At 43.2% G+C, this 18837-nt stretch overlaps 1 protein-coding gene across 4 annotated transcripts in view; it reads left to right on the forward strand.

Annotated features, from left to right (window-relative positions):
• LOC127569523 (ATP-binding cassette sub-family B member 6-like) overlaps positions 1 to 18837 on the forward strand; it is a 549089-nt gene that overhangs the window by 129562 nt on the left and 400690 nt on the right. For 3 of the 4 annotated variants that reach the window (XR_007956208.1, XM_052014249.1, XM_052014261.1), the window contains exons 16-18: positions 8467 to 8641; positions 10402 to 10514; positions 15326 to 15420. Coding sequence is in view for 3 of the 4 variants with exons in the window: in XM_052014249.1 (XP_051870209.1) it covers positions 8467 to 8641; positions 10402 to 10514; positions 15326 to 15420 (383 nt within the window). In the remaining variant the exon portion in view is untranslated. Of the gene's footprint in view, positions 1 to 8466; positions 8642 to 10401; positions 10515 to 15325; positions 15425 to 18837 lie in introns of those variants that run through there. The other variant, XM_052014269.1, reaches the window with a different exon arrangement.

Below are 18837 nucleotides of genomic sequence, written 5' to 3' on the forward strand. Positions count from 1 at the left end.
TTCCTCATAGTAGGCTTCTTCAGAAGGTCAGAGGCCAAGGGATCCAGGGAAGCTTGGCTGTGTGGATTAGGAATTGGCTTGCCTGTACAAAGCAGAGGGTTGTGGTGGAGGGAGTGCTCTCGGATTGGAGGGCAGTGACTAGGGTGTCCCGCAGGGATCGGTTCTGGGACCTCTACTTTTTGTGATATTTGTAGATGACTTAGATGAGGGGGTAGAAGGCTGGGTTAGTAAGGTTGCGGATGACACGAAGATCGGCGGTGTTGTGGATAGTGTGAAGGGCTGTCAGAGCTTACAGAGGGATAGTGATAGGATGCAGAGCTGGGCTGAGAAGTGGCAGATGGAGTTCAATCCAGAGAAATGTGAGGTGGTACACTTTGGAAGGACAAACTCCAGGGCAGAGTACAAGGTAAATGGCAAGGTACTTGGCAGTGTGGAGGAGCAGAGGGATCTGGGGGTTCATATCCACAGTTCACTGAAAGTTGCCTCACAGGTGGATAGAGCAGTTAAGAAGGCCTATGGGATGTTAGCTTTCATAAGTCGTGGGATTGAGTTTAGGAGCCGTGAAGTGATGATGCAGCTTTACAGAACTCTAGTTAGACTACACTTAGAGTACTGTGTTCAGTTCTGGTCGCTGCATTATAGGAAGGATGTGGAGGCATTGGAGAGGGTGCAGAGGAGATTTACCAGGATGCTGCCCGGATTAGAGCGTATGGAATATGTGGAGAGGCTTAAGGTGCTAGGGCTTTATTCACTGGAAAGGAGGAGGATGAGAGGAGACATGATAGAGGTATATAAAATACTGAGAGGAATAGATAGAGTAGACAGTCAGCGCCTCCTTCCCAGGGCACCAATGCACAAGACAAGAGGACATGGCTTTAAGGTTATGGGTGGGAGGTTCAGGGGAGATGTCAGGGGGAGGTTTTTCACCCAGAGAGTGCTGTTTCTCAAACTTACATTGGGCTTTATTATAACAAGCCACAGATAGATGGGTAAGAGTGGGATGGTGAATTAAAATGGCAGGTAACAGGAAGCCCAGGGTTACTCCTACAGGCTTAATGCATGTTTTCCGCATTAAGCTGTTTTTGAATACTGAATGGTGTACTCTAGATTAGAAGATGTACAAGTGAATCGCTGATTCACCTGGAAGAACTGTTTGGGTCCCTGGATGGTGGGAAGGGAAGAGGTAAATGGACCTGTGGAATTTCCTGTGGTTGCATAGGAAAGTATCACGAGAAAGGAAGCAAATGGTGGACCAGGGAGTCACAATAGGAGTAGTAGGCCTTTTTAAATGGAGACACAAGAGACTGCAGATGCTGAAGTCTGGAGCAACACACAAAGCGCTGGAGGAACTCAGCAGGTCAGGCAGCATCTGTGGAGGGAAACAGTCGACGTTTCGGGTCGTGACCCTTCATCTGGAATGAAAGGAGGAGGGCTATCATACTGACTATCTCCCCTCTTTCTTTCAGTCCAGATGAGGGGTCTTTTACTGCCAGTTCCCACCCTGCTCTCACCTTTTACATGGTCCACATCTGACTCTTCTTTTCCCTTTCTGGATTGACAAACATCCATTATAAGGCACAGTTAGCTCAGCTATTCCTCAGCCCACCCTGCTTCCTGTAAGGACTACACTCCACTCTCCTAGTTCCTCCCACTCCATCATATTTGCCTGAAATGTCGACTGTCCATTTCCCTCCATGGATACTGCCTGACCCGCTGACTTCCGTTTTGTGTGTCTTTCCCTTTTAAATGCCTCGAGGGGAAGTGAAGGTGTGTCTGGTGGTGGAATCTTGGTGAAAGTGGCAGAAATTATGAAGGGTGATGTAGAATGCAGAGGTTGGTGGGGTGTGGGTGAGTTACGGGGAGCTCTATCCAGGAGCAGGATGAGAGCAGAAGTGCAGTAAATGGATGTCATGTGGTCAAGGGCTTTGTTAACTATGGCTGAGGGGATCTACTGATGGGGGACAAGGAAGATGTCTCTAATGCACCTGTGTGGAAAGTCTCATAGAGTCATAGAATAATACGGGATGGAAGCAGGTCCTTTGGCCCAACTCTTCCATACTAACCCGGATGCCCATATTCCTCCAAACCTTCTATCTATGTGTCTGTACAAATGTCTTTTAATTGTTATTATTACCAGAGCAAATATGACGGAGTGGGAGGAACTAGGAGAAAGGAGTGGAGTCCTCATAGGAAGCAGGGTGGGCTGAGATAACTGTGTCTTGTAATGGATGTTTGTCTATCCAGAATGGGAAAGGAAGAGTAGATGTGGACCATGTAAAGGTGAGAGCAGGGTGAGAATTGGCAGTAAAAGTAAGGAGATTTTCTGGTTCTGCAGGAGGCAGCTCCAATCCTGTCATCAGTGTACCTGCAGAGAGTTGAGGGAGGGGGCCCAAGTAGAATCAAAACAAAAAGACATTCCACATAATCCATAAAATGTTGAGTGCAATGCAAGTTCCCATGCTACACCTTTGATCTGGAAAAAGTGTGTAGAGTTGAAGGAGAAGTTTGTTCAATGTGAGAATAAATTCAGCCAGGTGAATGAGTGTGCAGGTGGAGTTGAAGAGGTTAGGCCCTTCAGACCATCCTGAGGGATTGTATGCTCGTAGTAAAGCTGGGAATTGGAAGTTGTCAACGTGGGAGAGGGCACTTTGATTTTCATGCTCTTTCGACATCCACAGCTGGATACAATTCGTGTACCTGTAAATAGAAGGGGCAAATTTTTCCCATTATTGAGTGATCCAATAGCAGAGGGTATGCACTTAAGGCGAGAGAGGGTAGGTTCAGAACAGACATGAGGGGTACGCTTTTTAATGAGAGAGTGGTGGATGCCTGGAATGCGTTGCCTGATAGGGTGGTGGAGGCAAATTCATTGGGGGCTTTTAAGGATGGCTTGGATGGGCACATGAATGAGAGGAGAATAGAGAGATATGGGCATTCTGTAGGTAGGAGGGAATAGGTATGTTGGCACAACATTGTGGGCCAAAGGGCCTGTTTTGTGCTGTGTTCTAAATGCTGACATTTCAGATTCTCATCCTTCTTCAGTCTGTTGAAGATCTCAAGAAGCTGCACCCACCTCCTCTCTGGCAGTGAGTTAGTATCTGCAGGGGCAGTTCAACCCATCAGGCCTCCATGGGTCTTGAGTTTCCTTTGCTGCTGTACTATCTATCGTCAGTGACTGGCCGGTCCCCTGAAGTGCAAGGAATAATCTGAGCTGTAGCCATCCACTCACCCCCATCACCTTTATTCAGTAAACCTGTATCCTAGAAGAGGTTGAAATTTGATCCCATTCCTCGTCTGTTCAGCTCTACTCCATCTTATTAACTACAAAGTGGCCTTTACGTGAAACATCTGTGCTTCTTGGCACCGTGCACCTGGCTGATTGAAATTAAAACCAACTAGCCATTCCTTGTACTTACTATAAACAGTGCACTTCATATGAGTTTATGCCTGCTAGATATCAACCACACTAAAAAAAACCAAGCCATTTCCTATCTGCATTTCAGTGTTGCTGGGTATATCTGGGGTAGGTTTAAAATTAACTCACATTTCCACTGGCCCATCATTAGCTGGTGCAGAGCAGAAAGCTGAGACAGTAAATTATGATGGCTTTCTGTGCTCTTCTGTCAGGCCAGCAACCTGTACAAAGTTGTAAAACCTTCCCAAAGGTGTTTCACAACAGGGTGATCAGATAGCAATATGATGCCTAGCCAAAGGAGAGATTAGGACATTAAAGAGGTTGGTTATAAGGAATGTCTTAAAGATTAGAAAAGGAATTCAAGAGTTTAAGACCAGAGAGCTGGAGGTATGGCTGCCACTAGTAGTGGGAAGGATGGGTCTGAGAGACAAGAGTTCTTGATAGGTTGGAAGGCTAGATGGGATTACAGTGATAAGGAGGGACTTGAATAAAATAATGAGAATTATGAAATGGTATTATCAGTGGACAACAAAGTTAGCAAGCACATGGAGTGATGGATGTTAGGAGTTAGGATACAGACAGACTACTTCTGATTGACAGTGAGAGTCCTGCCACTGAGCCAATGTGGGCACTGATATGACTGCAGGTTTTGAAGCATGTGGTTGATAATAGCTGGGGAACATCAAGCTTATCATCGACCATGGTCACTGGCTGCTTGCATTTCAAATCCCTCAAGCAGGAGAGATTATGGAAAATCCTTATCAAACTTGGCTGTCTTCAAAAATTTGGCACCACCAGTCCATGATGGCATTCAAGCTGTGATCCTTATCAGTATAACTCTCTTCCTAGACTTTCTTCTTGCTGTACTTCACATCACGTGGGCTGAAGACCCTGTACTGTGCTGTAGTGTTCTATGTTCTAGAAGAGGTTTACTGGGATGCTGGATGAGCTATAAGGAGAGGTTGGACGAACTTGGGTTGTTTTCTCTGGAGCATCAGAGACTGAAGGGAGACCTAAGTTTATAAAATTATGAGAGGCATAGATAGGTTAACAGTATCTTTTTTCCTAGGGTAGAAATGTCAAATACTAGAGTACATGGATTTAAGGTGAGAGAGAGATGTGGGAGGGGAAAGTTTTTTTACACAGAGAGTGATAGGTGCCTGGAGTGTGCTGCCAGGAGTGGTGGTGGAAGCAGATACGATATTGGTGTTTAAGAAGCTTTTAGACAGGCACATGAATAAGCAGGCAATGGGGGGATATGGATCATGTGCAGGCAGAAGAAATTTACTTTAATTTGGCATCATGTTCGGTGCAGACATGGTGGGCTGGAGGGCCTGTTCCTGTGCTGTATTGTTCTATGTTCCATGTATTTAATAGCTGTGGCATAGAAGAATCCCTGTGTATGTATGTGACAACTAACTGAAATGTTGTTTTCTATATGTACCATCACAGTAGCTCCCTGCAATAAGTCTTTCCTGCACAGAATCTCTTCCTTTGGAGCTGCACTGATTGCTACAGTAGACCAGAGTCCGTCCCCAGATTACCATCCTTTTCATGTCCTTCCCTCACCTGGGACTTATTACCAAGAGCTCTTTGTCTGTGCCCGAGGCATCCTGTTGCACTGGGTTGATCAGAGAACTATGAGCAGCTGCAAGCATCTGGACGGATTGAGATGCTATTTAAAAAAGAACTGATCTGACACTTTGGCTCCTTGATGTTAATCTTTGGGAACGGTGCAAAATGGCCATTCATGAAGAGCTGAACATGCTTGATGTATACCTGACACCAATGTCCATATGCTGTAAAGCTCTGGCAAATGGTTCCAGAATTATTTTTATTATTATTTTTAAATGAACTGCTTCACAGATTCCATGTGGAATGCAAATTTTGTTCGCCAACCCACCCTCTCTGTAGAAGTACCAACTGAAGGACAGGCAATTCAATCTTACTTATTCAAGGCATTTAAAAAGATCATTTATATTGAACTTAAACTTTGAAGTTGGCTACTTGGTCAGCTCCCCCCTTGGTGTTTATGCCCCACGTGTCTCTTCCCACTTAGAACCATAGAACAGTACAGCACAATACAGGCCCTACGGCCCACAATGTTGTGCCGAGCTTTAAACCTCACCTAAGACTATCTAAGCCCTTCCTCCCACATATCCCTCTATTTTAAATTCCTCCATATGCTTATCTAACAATCTCTTGAATTTGACCAATGTACCTGCCTCCACCACCGCCCCAGGCAGTACATTCCATGCACCAACCACTCTCTGGGTGGAAAAAAAACCTTCCTCTGATATCTCCCTTGAACTTCCTACCCATTACTTTAAAGCCATGCCCTCTTAATATTTTGTACACCTTTATCATGTCTCCTCTCATCATCCTTCTCTCGAAAGAGTAAAGCCCTAGCTCCCTTAGTCTCTCCTCATAATGCATACTCTCTAAACCAGGCAGTATCCTGGTAAATCTCCTCTGCACCCTTTCCAACGCTTCCACATCCTTCCTATAATGAGGTGACCAGAACTGGACACAGTATTCTAAGTGTGGTCTAACCAGAGTGTTGTAGAGCTGCATCATTACCTCATGGCTCTTAAACTCGATCCCACAACTTATGAAAGCTAACATCCCATAAGCTTTCTTAACTACCCTATCCACCTGTGAGGCAACTTTCAGGGGTCTGTGGATATGAACTTCAACGAAGCTTTATCTTCCTGTCCTGCTGTTTCTTTCTTGGGTTTATTTAGTTTTCTCATAAAAGTCATGGAGTAATACAGCACAGAAACAGACCCTACAGCCCAACTGGTCCATGCCGACCACAGCATCCTCCCTGCTAGTCCCAGTTGTCCGCGTTTGGACCATAACCCTTCAAACCCCTCCCCTCCATGTACCTATCCAAATGCCTCTTAAATGTTACAATTGTACCCGCCTCGACACTTCCTCTGGCAGCTCACTCCAGGTACTCACTACCTGTATGCAAGACAAGTGTTTCATTGTACCTTGGTACAAGTGACAATAATAAACTAATACCAATACCAAGAAGTTACCTCTCAGGTCTCTTTTAAATCTCTCTCCTCTTATCTTATATCTGTGCCCTCTAGTTCTGGACTCGCCAACCCATGGGAAAAGACTATGACCATCCACCCTATCCATACCCCTCATGATTTTATAAACTTCTATGAGGTCACCCCTCATTCTCCTATGCTCCAAGGAATAAAGACCCAGCCTGGCCAACCTCTCCCTATAACTCAGGCCCTCTAGTCCAGGCAGCATCCTCGTAAATCTCTCCTGCACCCTCTCCAGCTGGACAATGTCTTTTCTACCTTTTTTGAACTACTTTCAAAACCACTGACTTGGTGCTTAGAGTACAGATATTGGCCAATACTACTACGTCTTTAGGATGTTACTAAACAGCTTCGGTTCTGGTAGTGGGGTTAGATTTTTTTTATAATAAGATTATTCCAATTTATCAATATTAATTGTTATCTTGTTTTATCAATATGAAGCTGTGATTTCCAGTGTGATTCAATATAATCTATTTTGTAACATTTTGTTTTTCCTTTGTTTCATGCACTTTGTATTTTTTATTTGAAATTAATAAAAATATTGAAAAGAAAGACAATGTCTTTCCTATAACAGGATGACAAAAAAATGTACACGGTGCTCCAAGTATAGCTGCACCAACAACTTATCATAATGTTCCTACTCCTAAACTTGATGCCCTGACTGATGGAAGGCCAGTATTTCATCTAGTTGGCCCAGTGACTCTCTGTGATCTCTTATGCTCCCATTTTAAAATCGAAAGTGGACAGTCCAGCACGCTTTTGTTTGGCATGATCTTCATTTGACAACTCTCATCCCCACTTCCATCCTTCCATCTCGGAACTGTGATCTCACACCTGCCTTTGTTACTTTACAGGAATACAAAAGGAAGGTAGTGCTATGTTTAGAAGCCAGTAATAAACATAGAAAGCAGTCCCCAGGGAGAGATGGGAACAGACCCAACCATAAAACCTGAGACCTTGGTCTCAGTTACATGGTGACATGCCATTTTCACTGCTACACCTACTCAGCCAATCAGAGACATGGACCGAACCATCTGTCAGTGTATTATAGGCTTCGTGTACAAGTAAAGGTCCTATTAGTATAAAGGCAGTTATGGGAGCCTGCTGTAGGAAAATTGGCTGCCACCTTCCTACATTACAACATTACACTACATTACATTGGTATGGCAACTGCTCTGCCTGTGACTGAGAGTTGTGGACACAGCTCAGCACATCATGGACACCAGCCTCCCTGCCATGGACTCTTGTCTACACTTCTCACTGCCTCGGTAAAGCAGCCAACATTATCAAAGACCCACCCATCCTGAACAATCTATCATCTCCCCTCTCCCATCGGGCAGAAGATACAAAAGACTGAAAGCACGTACCACCAGGCTCAAGGACAACTTCTATCCCACTGTTATAAGACTATTGAACACTCCCCTAGTACGATAAGATGAAATCTTGACCTCACAATCTATTTTCTTATTGCCTTGCACCTTATTGTCTGCCTGCACTGTAACTGTAACACTTTATTCTGCATTCTGTTATTGTTTTACCTCGTACTATTTCAATGCGCTATTGTAATGAATTGATTTGTATGGATGGACAGTATGCAAGGCAAGTTTTTCACTGAACCTTGGTATATGCGACAATAATAAACCAATTTACAACAGTATGTTGTAATAATCAATGTATAATTTATGTATCATTTATGTTTTTCTTGCAAACGCTGCTTACATGCTATGTGCCTGTGATGATGCTTCAAGTAAGTTTTTTATTGCATCTGTGCATACAAGTACGTGCAGATAACAATAAACTTGATTTGACTTTGAATACATAAAGTATTTATTGGCTGTAAAGCACTTTGGGCCATCCTGAGATGATGAAAGACCCTGTAGGAAAGTGCCTTAAGTGTCACTTCATATTACAAGCAGTCCAAATTTGGTCAGTCTCGTGCTCACTCAGGTCCCAAGGTTTCTTCTGAAAGTCTCTAAATTTCTTCCCCAGGTGAAGCAGCGTTCTTTGCGTTCACACATCGGGGTAGTGCCCCAAGATACCGTCCTCTTCAATGACAACATCAGGAACAACATCCGCTACGGTAGAGTGACTGCCAGTGATGAGGAAGTGGAAGAAGCTTCTCGAGCAGCCGATATTCATGAACGAATAATTACATTCCCTGAAGGTACAAATCTGCATTTTCCCTTGGTTTATTCAGGAGATTGTTTTTGAAAACACCTGCTTTAAAAAGCCCCTGATTAAAGGTATAAAGAATTTTGAACTGGCATCCTGCATCCCCAAAGTCATTAGATTTCTGCATGTTTACTTGCAAGCATGTTATTGCTATCACTGTATGCTGGTAAGTATTTTTTCTATGGTAATGCAGTTTCTTTTGGGTAACTGATACCATCCTTCAAATGATGTCTCTGGAATATCGATATTAGCAGAGTCTGTAAAACAATCTGAATGCGGTTATCACAAGATACATCTATTCTCATGAAGAGAGAATGAGGAAGACAGATTTGAATAGGTAACCTCAATATTAATGCTAGTGGGTAGAGATTCATGGTACATAATCATCCCATTTCCTGCATTTACCCTTTCCACGTATTGTAAACAGCAACAGCTTTCATTTACATAGCAACTTTAATTTAGTGAAACATTAAGATGTGGGAAGTTGCATGTTAGCGCCAAAAGCGTGGTGACACTTGCGGGCTGCCCCCAGTGCACTCTGCGCAAAAGGTGTATTTCACTGTGTGTTTCGATGTACACGTGACTAATAAAGATGTCTTATCTTACATTGTAAGATACTTTATAGGAATGTTAATCAAGCAAGAATTTGCATTGTCAAAGAAGGTATTACGATGTGCAACCAAACACTTGGTCAGAGGTAGAAGGGAGTGTTGGGCAGGTCCAGGGAGGAAATTCCAGAGTTTTGGAGATAGGTAACTGAACGTACAGACAAGTGGTCAAGCAAGTGAATGAAGCTGAGGAAATGCAAGAAGCTAGAATTGGAAGAGCGCTGACATCTTGGTGGGTTCCAAGATATTATGGTGATCAGTGATGCCATGGAACAAAACTAAAGAAGTTTAACTTTGAGCTGCCTCTGCAGTAACAGCCAATATAGGTCATCAGTTACAATGATGATGGGGGAATGGAACTTTCTTCAGCAGACCTTCATTACCATACCGTCCAATGGTCCATATCTCTGATTGGCTGAGTAGGTGTAGCATTTACTAGTGAAAATGTCATGTCACCATGTAACTGAGACCAAGATCTCATGTTTGGTTGCCGAGTCTGTTCCCGCCTCTCTCTCTGGAGACTGCTTTCTATGTCCATCACTGGCCTCCAAACATTGACAACGCATTCACTCACCCACTAACACTTTACTTTGAGCACTGGATTTTAATGGCACCCAACCATTTGGCAGGCAGGCCACCCATATGTTTCAGACACCAGACAAATCTGAGTCTTGCGGCATGCAAAGGTGGATCTTAGGCTAGATTAGGTTAGAACTCTTCAGTGTCACAATTAATGGCCACAAACTTTATTTTTGTAGACCAAGACAAGCAGAAACATCTCCACATTTCTCTCTCCCATGAAACCTATTTCATTGACTAGTTGATGCCTCTGTGTTTGTCTCAGTCCCAATTTTTTTTTGCTTGATTATGCTCCTATAAAGTGGCCTGGGACACTTTACTATCTTAATAACTGCAAGCTTTTGTATTGTTTAGTGTGAAGATCGCATGGATTTCCTGTAACCCTTCGAATGTTTGGGATGCAAGTTATGGATCACCATGTCTTGAAGGGCATTCACAAATTCCATTTGTTCTTATCTTCAGGTTATGATACACAAGTGGGTAGCCCTTCGAATGTTTGGGATGCAAGTTATGGATCACCATGTCTTGAAGGGCATTCACAAATTCCATTTGTTCATATCTTCAGGTTATGATACACAAGTGGGTGAGAGAGGCCTAAAGCTCAGCGGAGGAGAGAAGCAACGAGTGGCCATTGCCAGAACAATCCTGAAGGCACCTCAGATCATTCTTCTGGATGAGGTATGCAGGAAGGAAAAGAACAGATTGTTCAATGTCTGAAAGGTGAAAGGCACAGTCATTGTCTGGAACATTCAAACCAATTAGAGTCATAGAGCAATACAGCACAGATACAGGCCCTTCAGCCCAACCAGTCCATGCTGACCATGGTGCCCACCCAGTCAGTCCCAATTTCCTGTATTTGGCCCATATCCCTCCAAGCCCCACCCCTCCATATACCTATACAAATGCTTCTTAAATGATACTATTGTACCTGCCTCACCCACTTCCTCTGGCAGCTCATTCCATATACTCACCATCGTCTGTGTGAAAAAGTTGCCCCTCAGGTCCCTTTTAAATCTTTCCCCTCTCACCCTAAAGCTATGCCCCCCTAGTTTTGGACTTTCCTACCTCGGGGAAAAGACTGTTGCCATCCACCTTCTCAGTACCAAATTGCACTAGAATTAACAGAGGTCACAGCCATAACCATACGGTCACGGTAGTGTAGCGGTTAGCATAACTCAATTACAGCGCCAGCAACCAGGGTTCAATTCTGGCCACTGTCTGTAAGGAGTTTGTACGTTCTCCCTGTGTCTGCGTGGGTTTTCTCCGGGTGTTCCGGTTTCCTCCCACATTCCAAAAGACGTATGGGTTAGGAGCTGTGGGCATGATATGTTGGTGCCGGAAGCGTGGCGACTCTTGCGGGCTGCACCCAGCACATTCTTAGTAACGCAAAAAGACACATTTCACTGTGTGTTTCGATGTACATGTGACTGATAAATAAATATCTATCTTATAACTGCAAATGAATCTAGTCTTGAAAGATATTGTTTCACAAAGGATAGATCCACTAAGCTCTGGAAAGAATGATGCAGTTGTATAATTTCTCTTTCGGCCTTCATGCCAGTTAAGTGAACCTCTGTCTTCAAGCATTCTAATTGAAGAGGAATGTATGATATTAACAATGATAAAGATAAAGCCAAAGGAAATATTAAGGATTCTGAGAACTTTAAAAGTAGAAAAATTGCCAGCCCAGATAAAATGTATTCCAGATCTTCAGAGAAGCAAAGGCGGAAATATAAGCTCTGACTATTGCCTTCCAATCCTTTCTGGCTACAGGCATGGTACCAGGGGACTAGAAGGTTACTAACTTGGTACCATTGTTTAAGAAGGGAGAAAGGAGTCAGGCAATGATAGGCCACAAAGTCTAACATCATTGGTGGACAAATTATTAGAAAAAATTCTTAAGAAATATAAATCAGCATTTATGAAGGCAGAGATAAGGAATTGTTAAAAGGACGCGTCTGACTAATGGGGTTTTTTGAGATACACTTTTCTATGAAGTGAAAAGCTTTACACCTAGATGTCCTATCTGTCAGTCCAGTCAATGGTCCCCTGAGATACCAAGTAAATTGGTTTAATGTGACAATAATAAACCAATTTACTTGGTATTCCCCATTCATGAATATGGTTTAGCCACATGGTTGGTAATGTTCATTATTTTTATCTGGCAGAAGTTGTTGAGGTCAAGGTGAGGGATGATCTGGGCCAGCATCAGGAGTTGCTCAGTCGGAGTCACCAATCATATGGCAACATTTAGCTGCTTATCTCTGATCTTTGTGAGACACCTGTAGTATCATGAGATAGAAAAGAATTTTGTAGCATAATACACACGGGCCAGTGCTGCCATGCATTGTGTTCGAGATGGGTTGCCCATGGATTTCTACTGTGTTTTCAGACCAGGTCCTTCCTTAGTTTTTACTTTTTGACTGGTATTATTTGGATAAGGATGTTATGTGGGATACCTACCTACCTGCCTAGAGTCACACCCAGGTGTTTCAGTTAAAACTTGTAGAGAATTTGCCTTTTGCAGGAAGAAATCTTTTTTTCCCAATATACTTATTCTTCAGGTGGAATGCTGACACTATAGTGCCTAGATTGGACCAGAGCTGGTAGGTCTGGAAATAGCATTCCAGCAGATGCAAGATGCTTCTGAGCATCCTATTTGCAATTCTCTGGTGTTAATGCTTGTCTGTGCAGTGCATTGGTATTGGCATAGATGAACTCTTGGTATTTAGTTGAAGATGTATCCATTTTGTAGATTGGTATTGGTATTGGTTTATTATTGTCACTTGTACCGAGGTACAGTGAAAAACTTGTCTTGCATACTGATCGTACAGATCAATTCATTACACAGTGCAGTTACATTGAGTTAGTACAGAGTCCATTGATGTAGTACAGGTAAAAACAATAGCAGTACAGAATAAAGTGTCTCAGCTACAGAGAAAGTGCAGTGCAATAAGATGCAAGGTTACAACAAGGTAGATCATGTAGTCCATCTCATTGTATAAGGGAGCTGTTCAATAGTCTTATCACAGTGGGGTAGAAGCTGTCCTTAAGTCTGGTGGTACGTGCCCTCAGGCTCCTGGGGTAAGCAGTAATGTGTATGGCAGTTCGTAGTTTCTTCATGCACAGCTAGTTTTGTTGCAAAGGCTGCAGAGCTTGCAGTTTTTCAATCGGGTATGAATAATCCCGAGCATTTTGTGGGACTGTTAATTGACGCTTGAAAGTTTCAGTAGAAGGTTGTCGTGTCAAACACTGTCACGTGCTGAAAGCAAAACTATGAAGGCATTTCCAGTGTTCATCTACTTCTGAAACCCTGGATGAATGTTGGTAGTGAGTGCAAGGACCTGGTCATAGAAACATCTTCCCTCTTTAAAGCCCATCGCTTTTTTAGGGGAGAGTGTCTTCTTGGACTTTCTGTGCAGTTGAAGACGAGCCGCTCAGACCGTTTATTGATTGTGAATGAAAGGGAAAGTAGACAACAATTTTCTGTTACACAAATTGCTCAGATTATAGTCTGAACCTGTTTCACAATCAGTAGCTGTAGGATTGCTATTGGTTGATTCCTGGAAAGTTAATTTAAAAGCAGCTGTAACAAACTCCTCTAATAAGGATGTTGGACCCATACCAGTTCAGGTGCAACTGTCTAATTGGTCCAGTTTCCACCTTCCCCAGAAACGGTCTCAATGATCCAGAAGTCTGAGGCCTTTCCTCCTGCACCATCTCTTCAGTCATGCATCTTCTGACCTATCTCCTATTCCCATACTCACTAGTACGTAGCTCCAGAAATAATCCAGAGAATATAGATTAGAGGTCCTGCTTCTTAATCTGCTACCTAGCTCCTTAAACTTAGCTTTCAGGACCTCCTCCCTCATTTTGTCAGTACAATATAAACCATGGCATCCGATTGGTTGCTGTCCTTCTTTACGATGCCCTGCAACCATTTTGTGACATTCTTGACCCTGTCGCCAGGGAAGCAACGGATCATCCTGGATTCAAATCCACAGCTGCAGAAGCACCTGTCCATTCAATTCACTTTTAAGTCACTGATCAGCATTGCCCTTGCATACCTGCCCCTCTTCCCTTATAGAACATATAGAACATAGAACAGTACAGCACAATGCAGGCCCTTCGGCTCACAATGTTTTGCCAACCTTTAAACCACACAAGACTATCTAACCCCTTCCACCCACATATCCCTCTATTTTAAATTCCTCCATGTGCTTATCTAGCAATCTCTTGAATTTGACCAATGTACCTGCCTCCACCACCGCCCCAGGCAGCGCATTCCATGCCCCCACCACTCTTTGGGGTAAAAAACCTTCCTCTGATATCTCCTTTGAACTTCCCACCCATTACTTTAAAGTCATGCCCTCTTGTATTGAGCATTGGTGCCCTGGAAAAGAGGCGCTGGCTGTCCACTCTATCTATTCCTCTTAATATTATGCAACTGAACCACCTGCAGTTCTGTTAACTTGATTCTGGCTGCATTCCCCAGAGGAACTTTCACCCCCACCATTTTCAGATATGGAGAAACAATTCTGAATTTCCTGACTGTCTGCTTCCTCCCTCTGCCTGCTGGTCACCCATTCACTTCCCTGCTGTGGGTGACCATCCCTAAAAATGTGCTATTCATGTAACTCTCAACCTCACTAATGCATGGTAGTACTTTCATTTGGCACTCTCTCCAAAGCTCGGAACTCAAGCTGGTCAAACTGGAGGCACTACCTGCAAATGTCATCCAGACCACAAGGAGTGTCTGGGAATACTCATGTGCTCCAGGCCATGCAGGGGACTGAGTGCCCTGCCATACCAACTTCAAAAGCTCCCTTCACTTAAACAGTAAACTGAATAGCAAAGGATTAATTTTAAACTAGGTTCCTAAGTGATGAGAGGCAAGCTGATGACCAGAATCGGACTGGACGATCTGTCATTAAATTTCATCATGGCATGCATCAGCAGAGGAAAGAATTTACTGATTGGATTCAGAACGTTGTTAGTTCATGGCTTTGGCCAACTTGTAGATGTAAGTCATTCTTACATCAGGTTTAGCAGTCATCAAAGAAATTATCAATGCATGCAACACGTTCTGTTAAAAGTGATAGGACCATAGAGATAAATAACTACAGGGACAAGATTGAAAATAATTGGTATAAGGGTTAGAGAGGGGTTCACCCAAAGAGTAGCGAGGGTCTGGAACTCTCAGCCTCAAAGGGTGGTGAAGCCTGAACCTGTCATCCCATTTAAAATGCATCAGAAAGATCACTTGATATCCCATGACCTCTGAATCTATAGGCCAAGAGTTGGGACGTGGAATTAGTCTCAATGGCTTTCTTCCTGCTAGCATAGTCATCATGGGGTGAATGATCATAAATTTCTGATTCTGTTTTGTCACTTGAGCTTCTTTGTCAGTTTGATGTTACTTTCCAATGAATGTTTTTGCTGTTCTGGTTTCGTTAATATAACCATACACCTTTCTTGTGTTTGTACAGGCCACATCTGCTCTAGACACACAAACTGAAAGGAACATTCAGGCCTCACTTGCCAAAGTGTGTGACAACAGGACCACGATCATTGTGGCTCATAGGTAAGTGCTCCAGGAAAGACTGATTCAAGATTTATGCTGACAAGAATTTTCTAGCCAAAGCCTAATATTGTGCCAGTTGCTTTAGCGAAGTTATGAAACAAAAAAAACTCTTCAATTTTTGAATGTGCAGCTGCCCAGGGTAATTTAGTTATATGGATGTGAGCAATGTAACCAAATTGTCTCTGAAAACTGAATCTAGATTTTCTTTCACCAGTCTGGGAATATGGAGGAGACTGAGGTACTCTGATTCAGCACTAAACTGGGAGAACTGGCATTTATGAGCGCTGACAGTCTGTGGTCTGAAGGACATTGCTGAAGTTGCAAATTGAAAAGAAATACTTGCATTTATATAGAACTTTTCACATTCTTGGGGCATCTAAAATGCTTTACAGCTAATTAAGTCAAAAACCAGCCAGCTGATTTGTGTGCAGCAAGTTCCCATAAACAATATGATATTGACCAGATCAGAAGTTTTTTAGGTGTTGATTGGGGGATAAATATTGTGCCAGATTCCAGAGAGAATCCCTGCCCCTCAACTTTTCTGACAAAACAGTACTGCTTCAGGACTGGACTGGGCTGTTGGCCTAGATTTTGTTTTCAAGTCCCAGGAATGAGACTTTGGTGGGAAATCTAAGTAAAACTTTTGGATGCTTGTGAAGCTTCAAGAATTGACCTTGTGGTGTTAAACTTATTGAAAAATTTAGTTCCAGTGGTTCTTGGCTTAAAAATGAAAGAAGGTTCGAAAACTAAAAACAGAACTAAAAGGGGATTAATTAAATTTTATTTGTTCTTGGGATGTGATCAGCTTTGAGAATGCTGCACTGTGCTCCACAATTGAAAACATTAGGACACAACGTTATATGTGACTAATCAGTATCAGTCAATAGGTAAAGTGGCGGACTTTTTCCTTGAAAGGCATTAGTGAATCAGTTGTGTGCTTACAACAGTTCAGCAACTTTCTAGGTTGTTCTGATACCAGTGCACAATTTACCAAGTTAGGCTTCAGACCTTGCCGTGTGGGTTTTGAACTTGCAGTATCCACATTGGTGGTGCACTGATGCAAGCTATTGAACGAAGAAGGTGACAGTGGGGTGAACGTTGGTGAAGATCTTGAGAGAACCCCCAGAATGAACGGGTATCTCTCGCATAAATATATTGCAGCTGCTGCCTCTGTCACTTCACCTTGGGAACAAGAAGAATGACTAAGGCCAGGAATGACCTCTGCTGTTGTGTAGCCAATTTATGTCCAGGAAATCTTGGATTCCATGAGAATAACTGGGCTGGTTTTTGACCTTGTAACACCATCAGGTACCAGTAAGTCCATGCTCCATCTGTTTAACCCAGATGGAATTGTTTGTTTCAGTCTGCCTTGATCATGCCACGCCCCATATTGATCCAATCAACATTACAGGGACTGATGAAAGGTGCCGACTGCTTTATGCCATAATTGACCGTGTGCGAAGCAGATGTTTCTGAGATCAGATCGTTCCAGACGTCTCCTTGACTAGACCATTCTCAAAATATGTAACCTGCTGTCAATATCTTAAAAACATCACACACAACTGGTATTAAGGTGAATTTTTGGGTACTTCTTCAGAGAGTCAACAATGCTTTAAGAAAGGTATATATACATGGTTTGATTCTGGTCTGTCCTGTATAACCATCAGCCAAAGCTCATTTCATTGAATTCACACTTCTGAGTTGTGAAGGTCATCAGTCTCATTCAAGAGATTTCAGCCATAAACTGATACATTACTGCACTACAGAGTGAATGAAACTGTTGGGGACAAGTAATTTTGCCACCTTTCCAGCACTCCATGAATCACAGGCTCCTCCTATTGGGGCAACTGTCTCCCACTTTGAACATAGAACATTACAGCACAGTACAGGCCCTTCGGCCCACAATGTTGTGCTGACACTTCATCCTGCTCTAAGATCTATCTAACCCTTCCCTCCCACATAACCCTACAATTTTCTATTATTCATGTGGCTATCTAAGAGTCTCTTGTACAGGTTAGGAAGTTGTGGACATGCTATGTTGGCGCTGGAAGCATGGCGACACTTGCGGGCTGCCCCCAGAACACACTACACAAAAAATGCACTTCACTGTGTGTTTCGATGTACATGTGACTAATAAAGATAAAGGTATCTTAAATGTCCCTAATGTATCTGTCCCCACAACTTCTGCCAGCAGTGCGTTCCCCGCACCCACCACTCTCTGTGTAAAAATACTTACCCCTGACATCCACCTTATACCTTCCTCCAATCACCTTAAAATTATGCTCCCTTGTGTGATCCATTGTTGCCTTGGGAAAAAGTCTCTGACTGTCCACTCCATCAATGCTTCTTATCATCTTGCACACCTCTATCAAGTCACCTCTCATCCTCCTTCTCTCCAAAGAGAAAAGTCCTAGCTCATAAGACATGCTTTCCAATCCAGGCAGCATCCATGTTAATCTCCTCTGCACCCTCTCAAAAGCTTCCACATTCTTCCTATAATGAGGTGACCAGAACTGAACACGATACTCCGTGTGGTCTAACCAGAGTTTTATAGAGCTGCAACATTACCTGACACCTCTTGAACTCAATACCCTGACTAATGAAGGCCGACACACCATATGCCTTCTTAACAACCTTATCAACCTGTGCGGCAACCTTGAGGTATCTATGGCCGTGGACCCCAAGATCCTTCTGTTCCTCCACGTTGCTAAGAGTCCTGCCATTAACCTTGTATTCTGCCTTCAAATTCAATCTCCCAAAGTGTATCACTTCACACTTGAAGTTGAACTCCATCTGCCACTTCTCAGCCCAGGTCTGCATTCTATCAATGTCCTCTTGTAATCTACAGCAACCTTCTACACTATCCACAACATCACCAACATTTGTATCACGGAAGGGGCCATACTAGACCTTGTATTGGTAAATGAGCCTGACCAGGTGTTTGAAGTTTCACTGGGAGAGCATATTGGGAACAGTGATCATAACTCCTTAATTTTTCAGATAGTTATGGATAAGTCTGGACCTCGGGGGAAAGTACTAAATTGGGGAAAGGCAAATTACAACAGTATTAGGCAGGAGCTAGGGAGAGTAGATCAGGAGTGGCTGTTATTTGATGTCCACATCTGACATGTGGGAGTTGTTTAAAGGCAGCTGGTCAAAATTCAGAACCAACATGTTACCATGAGGAAGAAAGACAAGGATGCAAGGTTCAGGAACCTTGGTTCAGAAACTATTTAGTTAAGGAAAAAAAAGGAAGTAAGGTTAAGGAAGTAAGATTGAGGAAGCTGAAACCAGGCAGGGCCTGGAGCAGCCCGCAAGTGTCGCCACACTTCCGGTGCCAACATAGCATGCCCACAACTTCCTAACCCGTACGTCTTTGGGATGTGGGAGTAAACCAGGGCACCCAGAGGAAACCCA

Source organism: Pristis pectinata, chromosome 1 (genome assembly GCF_009764475.1).
Source record: "Pristis pectinata isolate sPriPec2 chromosome 1, sPriPec2.1.pri, whole genome shotgun sequence".
Taxonomy (NCBI): domain Eukaryota; kingdom Metazoa; phylum Chordata; class Chondrichthyes; order Rhinopristiformes; family Pristidae; genus Pristis; species Pristis pectinata.